Source organism: Arachis ipaensis, chromosome B06 (genome assembly GCF_000816755.2).
Source record: "Arachis ipaensis cultivar K30076 chromosome B06, Araip1.1, whole genome shotgun sequence".
NCBI lineage: Eukaryota > Viridiplantae > Streptophyta > Magnoliopsida > Fabales > Fabaceae > Arachis > Arachis ipaensis.
Genome location: NC_029790.2, coordinates 45,526,596 through 45,539,715, shown reverse-complemented (window position 1 = coordinate 45,539,715; position 13,120 = coordinate 45,526,596). Strand labels below are relative to the sequence as shown.

Sequence of the window (13,120 nt, the reverse complement as noted above, 5' to 3'; positions counted from 1 at the left end):
GCCACATCTCCATAAATATGGGTCATCCCATATATAATATTTAGACTCGCTTTTCAGCTTGTCTCTTTGATGCTTAGAAAATTTTGGAGGAAATGTGCGGCTAACTAAATAATTAGCAACAGGTGCATACCAAGGGGTTACCTCAGATACTGCTTGTAGGTTGTCAAAAGGAAAATTATCATCTATAGGAGTAGAATCATCCTTAATATGTTCATTGCGACTCAAGTGGTCTGCTACTAAATTCTGATTACCACTCCTATCCTTTATTTCTAAATCAAATTCTTGTAACAGTAGTATCCAACGTATAAGTCTTGGTTTGGATTCCTTTTTAGCTAATAGATACTTTAGAGCTGCATGGTCCGAATACACTACTACTCTAGTACAAAGTAAATAAGCCCGGAATTTATCCAGAGCAAAAATAATAGCAAGGAGCTCTTTCTCAGTAGTAGTATAATTGGACTGGGCAGTGTCTAAAGTCTTAGACGCATAGGCAATAACAAAAGGATCCTTACCTTCACGCTGAGCCAGCGCTGCTCCTACTGCATGGTTGGAAGCATCGCACATGATTTCAAACGGCTGACTCCAGTCTGGTCCTCTCACAATTGGGGCTTGAGTTAGAGCAGTCTTCAGCTTATCAAACGCTTGTTTGCAATCCTCACTGAACTCGAACTCAATATCCTTCTACAGTAATCTGGATAAGGGAAGTGCGACCTTACTAAAGTCCTTAATAAATCTCCAGTAGAAACCTGCATGGCCAAGGAACGAACGGACTTTCCTCACAGAAGAGGGGTAAGGCAAACTAGAAATAACATTTATCTTTGCTGGGTCTACAGAAATGCCATTATTAGATACCACATGTCCTAATACAATCCCTTGTTTTACCATAAAGTGGCATTTTTCGAAATTCAATACAAGATTTGTGTTAACACATCTATCTAATACTCGAGATAAACCATCTAAGAGCTTACCCATTCACTGTCTGAAATGGGATATATGATACCTAATTCTAATAATCTGGTCACTTCCTTTTTGACGACTTCCAAGATGGTGGGATTCAATCTTCTTTGGGGTTGACGGACAGGTCTTGCTCCCTCTTCTAGAAATATTCTGTGCTCGCATACTTGAGGGTTGATTCCTATTATGTCTACCAAACTCCACCCAATTGCCTTCTTATGCTTCCTCAGTACGTCAAGTAACTGCTCTTCTTGTTGAGAAGTCAGTTCCCTTGCAATAATAACCGGAAGCTTTTGTTCATCCTCAAGATAAGCATATTTGAGATGTGGGGGGAGAGGTTTCAATTCTAACTTTTGATCATGAGCGGGCTCTGGATTATCTGGGGCTTGTGAATATGGCGAAGTGCTCCCATTGTCAGTTAAGAGGGTCCCCACACTGGGACCTTGTCCAGTGTGCCTCTCTTCAAACTCTTCCTTTTGAACTTCAGCCACACTTTCGTCTATGACATCACACTGGAAGATAAAACGATCTTCTGGGGGGTTGTCAATGACTCCATTCATATTGAAGATTACTATGCGGCCATCTATTTGAAAGGAGTATGTTCCTGAAGAAGCATCCAATTTGAATTTTGATGTCTTCAGGAATGGTCTTCCAAGTAGGATTGATGATGGCTTATCTGAATCATTGTGGGGCATCTCCAAGATATAAAAATTAGTGAGAAATGTGAGCCCTTTAATATTCACCAAAACATCTTCAGCAACTCCAGCCACTGTAATAATGCTTTTATCTGCTAACACAAAACGAGCTGTCGACCTTTTTAAGGGAGGGAGTCTCAAAACATCATATATAGACAAAGGCATTATACTGACTCATGCTCCTAAATCACACATGCAATCATAAATTACTACACCACCAATAGTACAACTAACTGTGCAAGGACCTGGATCACTACATTTTTCAGGTAATCCTCCCATTAAAGCAGATATAGAACTACCTAAAGGAATAGTTTCTAATTCATTAATTTTGTCTTTATGGATACATAAGTCTTTTAGAAACTTTGCATATTTAGGTACCTGCTGAATAACATCAAAAAGGGGAACAGTTACCTCAACCTTTTTGAATATCTCTACCATTTTAGGATCGGGTTCCAGCTGCTTCCTGGGCTTTCTTGCAAGTTGTGGAAATGGAATAGGAGGGGTGTTTTCTGTGGTGCATGCGCTTTTTGGTGCTTCCTCCTGTGGTTGAGCTATTTCTTCTTCAGCTATGTCCTGTATATCCTCTTCCTCTTCAACATCTTCGATTTCTACCACCTCTTCAGCTGAGGCGTATTTTGGTGAGCTTGGTTCCTCCTGAATCCTCTCCTGCAGTGTAGTTCCGGACCTCAGGGTGATAGCATTAATGCCTCCCTTTGGATTGGATAATGGTTGAGAGGGGATTCCAGTGGTGCTTGAAGGTTGGTTACTGGAATTTTGTGCTGATCCAAGCTGTGTCATAAAAGCTTGCAGAGTAGAGGTGAGACCATTTAGACCGGCGTTAATACTATTCATGATGTTGTTTTCCATCGTCTGTTGTCTTTTCTCAAGAGATTGTAGTAGATCTTCATTAGAAGATAACGAAGAATGAGTAAATTGAGAGGTCTGCTGCTGATTGTTCTGTGGTCCTTGGTTCTGCCTCAGGTGAGGTGCTCTGTAAGGTTAATTTTGCTACCTGTTGTTGTTATTGTTCCACCTCTGATTTCCCTGATTATCTCTGCCTCCTCTGTTATTGTTGTCCCTCCAATTCTGGTTTGAATTGTCCTGCCATCCATGGTTATTATTTTCACTTTGATTGTACCCTTGGTTGGGGCGGTCATAGAAGTTGTGAGTGGATGCCACCATGTTGTTTTCTTGTTGGAGCTGCGGGCATTCATCGGTGTAATGGCTATAATCAGCACAGATTCCGCAAATTCTTTGTGGGACTAGTTGTTGGTTTTGCTGTGGTGGAGGAGGTTGAGCTTGCTAAGCTTGTTGATTCAACTGCATTTGTTTTAGCAAGTTGGTCATTTCATAAATGCCTTGAGTTAGAGCAGCAGTCTCTCTGCTGGAAGATACTTCTGCAACAGCTTGTAAACGGCCTTGCTTTTGTCTGTGGTTCCTAGTGGATTCAGCTAAATCACTGATCAATTGCCAAGCTTCATCAGTGGTCTTGTACTTCTTCATAGACCCATTGCTGGCACTTTCCAGTATGGTCTTATCTTGGGGTCTCATACCCTGTGTAATATAGCTGAGTAGCATAATCTTGTCAATCATGTGGTGGGGGCATGCTTCCAGAAGATTATTGAAGCGCTCCCAGTATTCAAAGAGAGTCTCATTGTCATCCTGAACAATTATGGAGATATCCTTCCTTAGCTTATCAGTAACTTCAGATGGAAAGAATTTCTCCAGAAACTCCTTTCTGAGTGTATCCCAGTTGGATACATTTGCTAGAGGTTGAGTGTAGTACCACTCTCTTGCTTTTCCCTAAAGAGAAAACGGAAAAGCTTTCAACAAAATTGAAGTTTCATCAGTGCCATCACGTCTGACAGTAGAACAGGCTGCCTGGAAATCTCTCAAGTGCTTGATAGGCTCTTGAGCAGGTAGGCCATGAAACTTGGGCATCAAATTTAGCAGTGCGGGATTTATTTCAAAATCTGTAGCCACCGCCGGATGATGCGCTTGAAACGGTTGCATTGTAAAATCAGGGGCTCCTTCCTCCTGGATGGTAACTCTCCTAGCTACCATGTTTTCTGCGCGTAAAACAAGCGAATCAGTAGAACGGGGGCTGGTTTCTTCCTCAGATTCACTTTCAGATCCGCCCTCAGAGCGGGCTAACCGACGTTTTTCTCGCCTTATTCGTGAAATTGTCCTTTCAATTTCAGGATCGAATATTAGCAAGCGCGGATCAGGAAGTGAACGCGTCATTTGACGGAAGAAACATGCAGCTCATAGTAGAAAAATAAAATAAAATGCAAATAAGTAAATTCTAATTAATAAAATTAGCACTCTATTGCAACTCCCCGGCAACGGCGCCAAAAATTGATGAGACGCAGAAGCCGGTGAATTAAAAATTATTAAAGTGGTTACATTGCAAGTATAGTTCTTAACTCACCGAAAATCTGCCTATCAATTTAGAAATATGTCACAAAGAATTAAATTAAAAATTACTGGGAGTTTTAAGTCCCAGGTCGTCTCCCAACGAGTTGCAGAAAAGTGTGCTATCTTATTAATCAGATGTTCCAAGAAGTTGAGCTAAGTAAATTGGAATGTAAATTGAGGAAATTTAAATAATATGAATAAAAGCCTTGACTAGGAGTTAATTGGTTGGAATTTCTATCGTTGGTGGAGTGATTGTAAGATTAATTTATAATTAATGGTTGTTCTGTTTGGTTATCATTTACTAAGTAAGGAAAAGTCAAACAAGCTGGAATGCCAGATCTGTTCACAAGTTGCATCCCACTTAATTCAAAGGGATTGGCGTTGGTGACAAGATAGCAATCCAACATTTAACCCAATTACCAATTTTTCTTTCAATCCTTCCAACTCAAGAGTCCTTTTAATCAACTACCCATCAAGTAAGGAAACTACTCACGCATTGTAAATAAAGAATCCATAGCACATAAAAGGGAATTAAAAGAAGACATGATTATTGGAATTGAAATTAAATTAAAAAGAAATAATCCTTGCATTAAATAATCATAAAAGTATCTAAATGACAAAATTGAACAAAGCAAAGGACATGGAAGAATGAACCCAGGTTAAGAAAACAAACTAGAATGATGAAGTCTTGATGAGGAAAATAACTCTTCTCAATGTTCCAATGCTAAGACCAATTGAAAATTAAAATTCTAAAAACCTCGAGAGAAAAACCTAAGAGAGTGAAAAACTAGATCTCAAACTGTCTCTGTATGAATGTGTTATTTGTTTCAGCATGTTCTCTGACTCTAGTCTGCTGTTCCGGGCAGAAAACTGGGCCGGAATAGGGTCCAAAATCACCCCCAACGAATTCTGCAGATTATGCAGATCGCACATGTCACGCGATCGCATCATCCATGCGGACGCGTCATTCGCGCTTTTCCTCGCGACGCGTTCGCGTTGTCCACGCTACCGCGTCGCCAGAGCTTTTCCAATCCGCGTGAGCCATGCGGCCGCGTCGCTGCGATTTGCTCTCCTTCGCGCGGTCGCGTGAGCCATGCGACCGCGTCACTTCTCGCTGTTTATCTCCTCAAATTCTTGTGTTCCTTCCATTTTTGCTAGCTTTCTTTCCAATCTCTAACTCATTTATGCCCTGTAAAGTCTGAAACACTCAACACACAGATCACGACATCGAATGGAATAAAGGAGAATTAAAAATAAATAATTAAAGTCTCTAGGAAGCAGTTTTCAAACACGTAATAAATTCTAGAGGGAAATCTAAATGCATGCTAATTTAATGAATAAGTGGGTAAGGATCATGATAAAATCACACAATTAAACATAATATAAATCATAAAATAGTGGTTTATCACTAGGCTCTGTATCATCTGGGACTGGTGATAATGGTAAAGTTTTCTCATTATTTTCAGAAAGTGTCCCCACACTTGGGCCTTGCTCCATATACTTCTCTTCTAATTCTTCCTGGTGAACTTCAGCTACAGTTTCATTAATAATGTCACATTGGAAGATAGAATGATCTTCTGGAGGATGCTTCATAGCTTCATTTAAACTGAAACTCACTGTTCTGCCATCTATCTCAAAGGAGTAAGTTCCTGAGAATGCCTCCAGCTTGAACTTTGAAATCTTCAGGAATGGTCTTCCAAGCAGGATTGATGAACAGTTACCTCGACCTTTTTGAATAACATCAAAAAAGAGGAATAGTTACCTCGACCTTTTTGAATATTTCTACCATTTTGGGGTCAAGTTTCATCTGTTTTCTGGGCTTCCTTGCAAGTTGTGGAAATGGAATAGAAGGGGCACAATTTGTAGCTTCAGCATCCCTTGGTGCTTCATTCTGCGGCTGAGCTTCTTCTTCTTCAACTATGTCTTGTACGTCCTCTTCTTCTTCAGCTTCTTCTACTTCCACCACATTCTCTGTTGGCACATTTTCTTGTGGGCTTGGCTCCTCATGGTTTTTCTCCTGTAATGTGGTTCCGGACCTCAAAGTGATGGCGTTAATGCCACCTTTGGGATTAGGCAATGGTTGAGAAGGAATTCCATTAGAGCTTGTAGGTTGATGTGTGGAATTAAGCGAGGAATCCATCCGAGAGACGAGAGCTTGTAAAGTGGCAGTTAAGCCATTCAAACTAGAGTTCAGCTGAGCATGCATGTCTTGTTGTCCTTGTGCAAGAGAACGGAGCATCTCATCATTTGATAAGGAATTAGAATAAGCAGTCTGAGAAACTTGTTGTTGGGTTTGCTGGGGTCCTTATGATTGTCTTAGGTGAGGTGCTCTGTAAGGTTGGTTCTGATTCTGCTGTCTGTTATTGTTATTATTGTTCCACCTCTGGTTTCTATTGTTGTCTCTGCCTCCTCTGTTAAAGTTATCCCTCCAGCCATGGTTAGAATTATCTCTCCAGCCTTGGTTGGGGTTGTCTTACCATCCATGGTTATTGTTGCCACTTTGGTTGTAGTTGCCACCTTGATGATTATATCCTTGATTCGGGCGGTCATAGAAATTGTGAGTGGCTGCCACAGTGTTGTCTTCCTGGAGTTGCGGGCATTCATCAGTATAATGACTATAATCAGCACAGATTTCGCATATTCTTTATGGAACTAACTGTTGGCTCTGTTGTGGTGAAGGCTGAGCTTGTTGTGCTTGTTGTTGATTCAACTACATCTGCTTAAGTAGGTTGGTCATTTCACATATACTCTGTGTCAGAGCAGTAGTTTCTTTGCTAGAGGAAATCTCTACAACAGTTTTGGGGTTGTGCCTCTATCTGTGGTTCCTAGTGGACTCAGCTAAGTCGCTGATCAGTTGCCATGCTTCATCTGCAATTTTGTACTTCTTCAGAGAACCATTACTGGCACCTTCTAGTGTAGTCTTATCCTGGGGGTTCATGCCTTGAGTGAAGTTGCTAATCAATACTAGTTTACCAATCATGTGATGGGGACATGCGTTCACGAGATTATTGAAGCGCTCCCAATATTCATAGAGAGTTTCTGATTCACCTTGAACAATGCAGGAGATCTCTTTTCTTAGTCTATCTGTGACTTCAGCTGGGAAGTATTTTTCCAAAAATTCTCTCCTAAGTGTATCCCAGTTGGTAACAGTTGCTTCAGGTTGGGAGTAGTACCACTCCCTCGCCTTTTTCTCAAGAGAAAACGGGAAAGCGGTTAACAGAATAGAAGTTTCATCTGCATCATGACGCCTAACAGTAGAACAGGCTGTCTGAAAATCCCTAAGGTGCTTGATAGGCTCTTGAGCAGGTAAGCCATGAAACTTGGGCATCAAGTTGATCAGTGCGGCTTTTAGTTCAAAATCTGCAGCTGCAGTTTGGTGATGTACTTGATATGGCTGCAGTGTAAAATCTGGGGCTCCTGCCTCCTGGAGAGTAATCTTCCTCGGTGCTGCCATGTTTCCTGCATGTAAATCAACTGGATCAGTAGTAAATGAGCTTGTCTCGCTCTCAGATGGCGGTTCAGATTCGCCCTCAGATGAGACTGGTGAATTAATAATAACCACTTCACCACCCTCGGAGGCTAACCGACGTCGAGTTCGTCTAATATGTGAAAGAGTTCTTTCAATTTCAGGATCAAATGGGATTAAACTCGGATCAGGCAATGAATGCGTCATTCAATGAGAAAGACATGTAACTCATGGTAACAGAAATAAAAATAAAATATGAAAATAAAAATAAAATATATACACTAATTAATAATTTAGCACACTATTACAACTCCCCGGCAACGGCGCCAAAAATTGATGCGTGGCAGAAGTTAACCAATTTATAGAATTCAATTAAGAGACAGCGTTGCACGTATAACCCTAAACCAGCTAAGATCTGCCTCACCAATTTAAAAAGGGTTGTCACAAATTTTAGAAATAAAATACTGGGAGTATGAGTCCCAGGTCGTCTCCCAACGAGTTGCAGGAAAGAGTGCTAATTTATTAATCAGAAATTTCTCAGAAAGTTGAGTTTGATAATGAGCAATTAAAAATAATTGTGAATTGAGGTAATAAAAATAAACTAAGAATAATTATTGATACTCTAAATAAAAGGCCTTGACTGGGGGAATAATTAAGTGGAACTTCTATCCTTGTTGGGATCTTCTCAAGTGTGGTGTAAAAAGGTTGTTGTTCTCACTCGATTTTTTCTTACTAAATAAGGAAAGATATAGTGATTGAACTAACTCTTACTCTCAAATCCTAGCCCTCTCCCTTGGGGAGGTCTAGTGTTAGTAAGTATGAAGTTAGCTAACAACGTCCAGTTTAACCAAGCACTTGAGCATCTCAACTCAAGTATCACCTCTTAATCAACCCCATGTCAAGTAGAAATTCTACTCTATTGACATGAAATTAATAATCATAAAAATATGAGAATATATGATTAATTAAATTAAAATAGAGAATTAAAATTAATTAAAATAAAAATAACTTCATATATTAATAAATTCAAAATGTAACCTACTTAATTGAATAGAGTCAATGAGTAACTAATTAAAAATTAAAGGAATAAGAAAACAAACTAAAGTAATGTCTTCAACGGAGGTAATGACTTTCAGCATCCAAAAATCCAAGCAAAAGCATAAAACTATCAATGTAATGTAACTCTCAAAACTCAGATCTAAAACTAAATGTAATCCTAATGTGATGAATCTCAATGTGTGTGGATGCTTGTTGAGTCTCTGCATGTTCCCTAGGTTTAATCTGTTTCTGGGCCGAAAACTGGGTCAAAAGGCGGCCCGAAATTGCCCCCAGCGTATTCTGTTATTTTTGCAGATCACGCAGGTCACGCGTACGCATCGTCCACACGTTCGCGTCATTCAGCGTTTTTCCTTGTCACGCGTTCGCGTCAGGCACGTGTCCGCGTCATGCATGCAGACTCTAATCCACGCGTTTGCGTCAGGCACGCGTCCGCGTCGCTGCGAATTCTTCACTTCGCCCGTTCGCGTGGGCCATGCGCTCGCGTCATTGTTCGGTGGTCATCTCCTTAATTTCTTGTGTTCCTTCCATTTTTGCAAGCCTCCTCTCCAATTTCCAAGTCATTCATGCCCTATGAAGCCTGAAACACTTAACACACAAATCACGGCATCGAATGGGATAAAGGAGAATTAAAATACATAATTAAAAGTCTCTAGAAAGCAAATTTTCAATCATGGAGTAATTTTGGGAAGGAATTGTAAATACATACTTATCATATGAATAAGTGGATAAAGAATTGATAAAATCACACAATTAAACACAATATAAATCATAAAATAATGGTTTATCAAACTTTTTTTTCTCTTCATCTTCTCTTTGATTTTCTAGAAGGAATTTCGTTCTTCATGTTAGTGTTCAATCATCTTAGGAAAGAGGTTGAATGCAAAATGGGTTTCATAGGAACCTTGAAAAAGAAAACATGAAACCATGCTTGAAATCCCTTCTTACACTTGAGTAGATCTGGATTTTGGGATTGGATATGGTGACATGAAATCCACCCACTATTTGGATCTATGAGGATGTGTGGTATAATCAGGGACCAAGTATATCTCTCTTCATGAGCAATTAGACTAAGGAATTGGCTGATTATTAAGATTTGAGAGATTAAATCACCAAGGGATTGGGGTTCAATCAATCTTGATTGCCAAGAGGTCAATGAGTTGCATGATTGAAGAAGATATGATCTAGATCTAATCCAAAGAGAGCAACATCTCCCAATTCCAATGAATTTCCCCTATTCTTATCTTCCTTATTCTTTATAGCTCCTTTAATTTTTGTCATTATCCATTCCCCATTTACTATTCAGTCATTTATGTTCCAACACTTTACATTCTTGTCATTTACTTTTCTGCACTTTATTGCTTTCCTTTACTTTTAAGTCATTTACATTTCTGTTAATTTGAAATTCTACACTCAACAATCTCTATTGCTTAGCTTGACTAATTCACCCATTGATTAAAGTTGTTCAATCTACCAATCTCTATACAATTCGATCCCACTCCTAGTGGGTTATTACTTGACAATACTTTCGTGCACTTGCCAAGGAACGGATTCATTATATAGTGAGTGAATTCCGATCATCACTCGACCTCTTTAAAAAAGTTAGGTATGAGTAGAGATCACCCCCTTTTAGGTGGATCTTTCATCCTTATTGAATCTGGCTTTATGTTTTCAGCCAGGATATGAACAATTAGTAACCTAATAATCCGAATAAAGAAATTCAAATCGAAGATATTGGAGCTAAGAAAACAATATTCAAATGTAAAATAATTTGTGTTTGCAAAGCATCCAAATTCTGAATCATAAAAGAAAAAGCTGCTCATTATATAACCTGCATCGTATATTATCAGTTTGGATAGTGTTTCCCCATTGCTAATATTTTCTGTGATTGGAAGAATGACAAAAAGGGGTGATAGTCATGATCAAGATAAGGAACTTGTGTTTGCTAAACTTGGGAACAAAACTACGTTAGGACTTGGGAGTTAGGAGTTAGGAACCGTATCACCATAAATTATGAATATTTTATGAATCAATGGGCAGGAAAGGGATCATGATACATGTACAAAAACAGCAGAATGTGAAAAATGAAACGCAAAAGCAAAGGGGTTTTCTCTTTTCATATTTGACTTTTAAATATCAGATTGCCATGATTGATTGTGGATGATCCGGCAGGGAGGCACCGTTTTATGAAGCATATTTGTACCTTTGAATGTCACCATCTGATGGCAATTCTTTCTGTAGCTGATAAGCTGCAGCACAAGGTTAAACCGAATCAGAATTTTTTATCCCATTTTGGAGGCTGAGGTTCCATTCTCATAATGCAGCAGGCTAAAATAATGGGTCAAAGAAACATAGATGTAGCTCTCAACTCAAAAATGCTATTTGAAGAAGCTGCAGATTTTAGCTACCAACCAAAAAGTAGTAAAGCAGAATAAACACCTGGTCTGGTATCATCTTGCTAAATCCAAATTTATCTGTCCATATCGATTCTGCTTCTTCTGCAGCTGGTAGCACAAGGTTCTTCACATTCAAGAAAGAAAGCAGCCTCTCAATGCAAGAGAAGAGTGTTTGGAAGTAACCCTGACATACCAACCAAATATATAATTAATGCGCTACAGACAAGTACAATTGATCACAATGCAAAGCTATAAATCAAAATGATATAGCATAGATCATGTCAGCAAGAAGACAGAGTAATGATGCAACCAAAACTACAGTCTTGCACCTTTCCGTGGTCCTTGTTAGTGGTTGCAACCAAGGGGAGTTCGGCAATATCTTTGCCAAAAATTCGAAGCATGCCCACAGATACCACATATGAACTTCAAGGTCAAAATACAGAAAGGAAAACTGTAAACAGTAATTTAAAAATGAAATACCAATAGCAACCACAATGAAGAAGAGAAAATAAAACCTTACTTGACCGTTAATACTGCACAATACATTCCTCCAAACTCCTGCCCCCGAACATTCCTTCTATAAGAAGGATGCATTATTTGGGATGAAGGGAAAATAGAAACTGTACAAAAAACGAGTTGAAAACATTGTTGTAAAGGAGTATTCATACCCATAAACCATGGCTGGAATAAAGTCCCGTCCACTAATTGCATCAACTATGGGACTGAAACATTCCTGAAATGTGCATGAGATATCTCAGACTCTACATATCATAAGTCCAATAAATGCATCAAATGATCTCATTGAACACTCAAATGTGGTAGTCCAAGGTGATATCTTAGTACTAGAGAGATCACGTTGTAACACATTAAACACAATTAATGCCCCATGCAAAGCATTTGTAAATGCAGCACACTAGGGAACAACCTGTACGCAAGTTGAGCAATGACATATGTTAATGGATAAGGATCCTTTTATGTCCAGAGCTAACAAGACATTTTCATGTTCTGAATCCTGTCACAACCAGTGGCTTAATATTACACATCCACGGCGGCTTCACTCTATCAACACTGACCCAGCGGTATCTATCTCTTCACCGTCAATCAGTATTTGGTATTCACCTTAATCCAAGCCTATAGGTAGCCATTGTTAAGTATCTAAGGAAAGTGGAAAACCACACCTTAAAAGCTAGCTGATAAGGTGGAAGAACCACTCTCCTTATATACAACATCAAGCACCCCATACTACCCGATGTAGGACTTTGGCACCCCATAATACCCAAGTCCCTAACATATACTCACCTCCAAGGTTCAGTATTTTTCAAGGATAAATAAGGGGAGGCAAAAGATTGATTTAATAGTGTTTAATAAATGAGTGCAGATGTTCAAAATTAAACTGTCGTTATATTTTTAAAATAATGAGACTATGGGAATGCGAACATGACAATGTCATATGATAATTCCCGTATGATGAGATCTTGATCCTATATTAATATCCAACTGGCAACTAGTTAATAAACTACTAAATCTTGTCAAGGGAAATCCACCAGAAATTTTGGCAACATGAGAGAAGCATCAAATCATGCCAACAAAAGCACGATCTCATAATTTTTCCAGTTATCGCTAAATCACAAGATACAGCCAAAATAAACATACAAGAATTAACTCAGAAAGTGTATAACTAAAAACAAAATACAGAAATGTAGTTTTCCAAGGGTTAAGAAGCAAATTATTTCTATGATTTGTTGGGGAATCCGAAAGGATAATAACCTCCATCCACTCAAGGGAGAAGCACAAAAGGTTATAAACAAATTCAGAAGATGGCCAGCACTTACGTGGAAGATTGAAACAGCCTCCAAAAGCAATGGCCTGGTTTCACGAGAAGCAATTTTGCCATTAAGAAGCTTCCATCTTATGTCAATATCATTGAGGGGTTCCAGTCCTTTCTCCTCTTGCTTTTTCTTTATAATGCCCAGTAGAGATTCAGGGAGTCTCTCAGCACCCATGGCCAGAAGGTTCTCCAAAGTAGAATGTATTCTTGTACAATCATTACAACAAAGCCACTTCCCCACTGGCAATTCCTGTCGTTGGGTTCCAGAGATATTAGGTCCAATACACAAGAGAAGTGGCATCAGAGG

General features: G+C 39.2%; 1 protein-coding gene across 2 annotated transcripts; it reads right to left on the bottom strand.

Moving 5' to 3' along the window:
- Nucleotides 10,383-13,089, bottom strand: LOC107648256. 2 transcript variants are annotated; one of them, XM_021104470.1, is made up of 7 exons: nucleotides 12,818-13,051; nucleotides 12,164-12,269; nucleotides 11,654-11,718; nucleotides 11,506-11,562; nucleotides 11,315-11,408; nucleotides 11,029-11,169; nucleotides 10,383-10,838 (listed from the first exon to the last, which is right to left on the bottom strand). In XM_021104470.1, exons 1-7 carry the CDS (start codon nucleotides 12,877-12,879, stop codon nucleotides 10,719-10,721), a joined length of 645 nt encoding a protein of 214 aa, XP_020960129.1. In that variant the 5' UTR covers nucleotides 12,880-13,051; the 3' UTR covers nucleotides 10,383-10,718. The 2 variants fall into 2 exon arrangements, with proteins under 2 accessions (XP_020960129.1, XP_016207684.1); XM_016352198.2 differs by lacking the exon at nucleotides 12,164-12,269 and having other exon boundaries at nucleotides 12,818-13,089.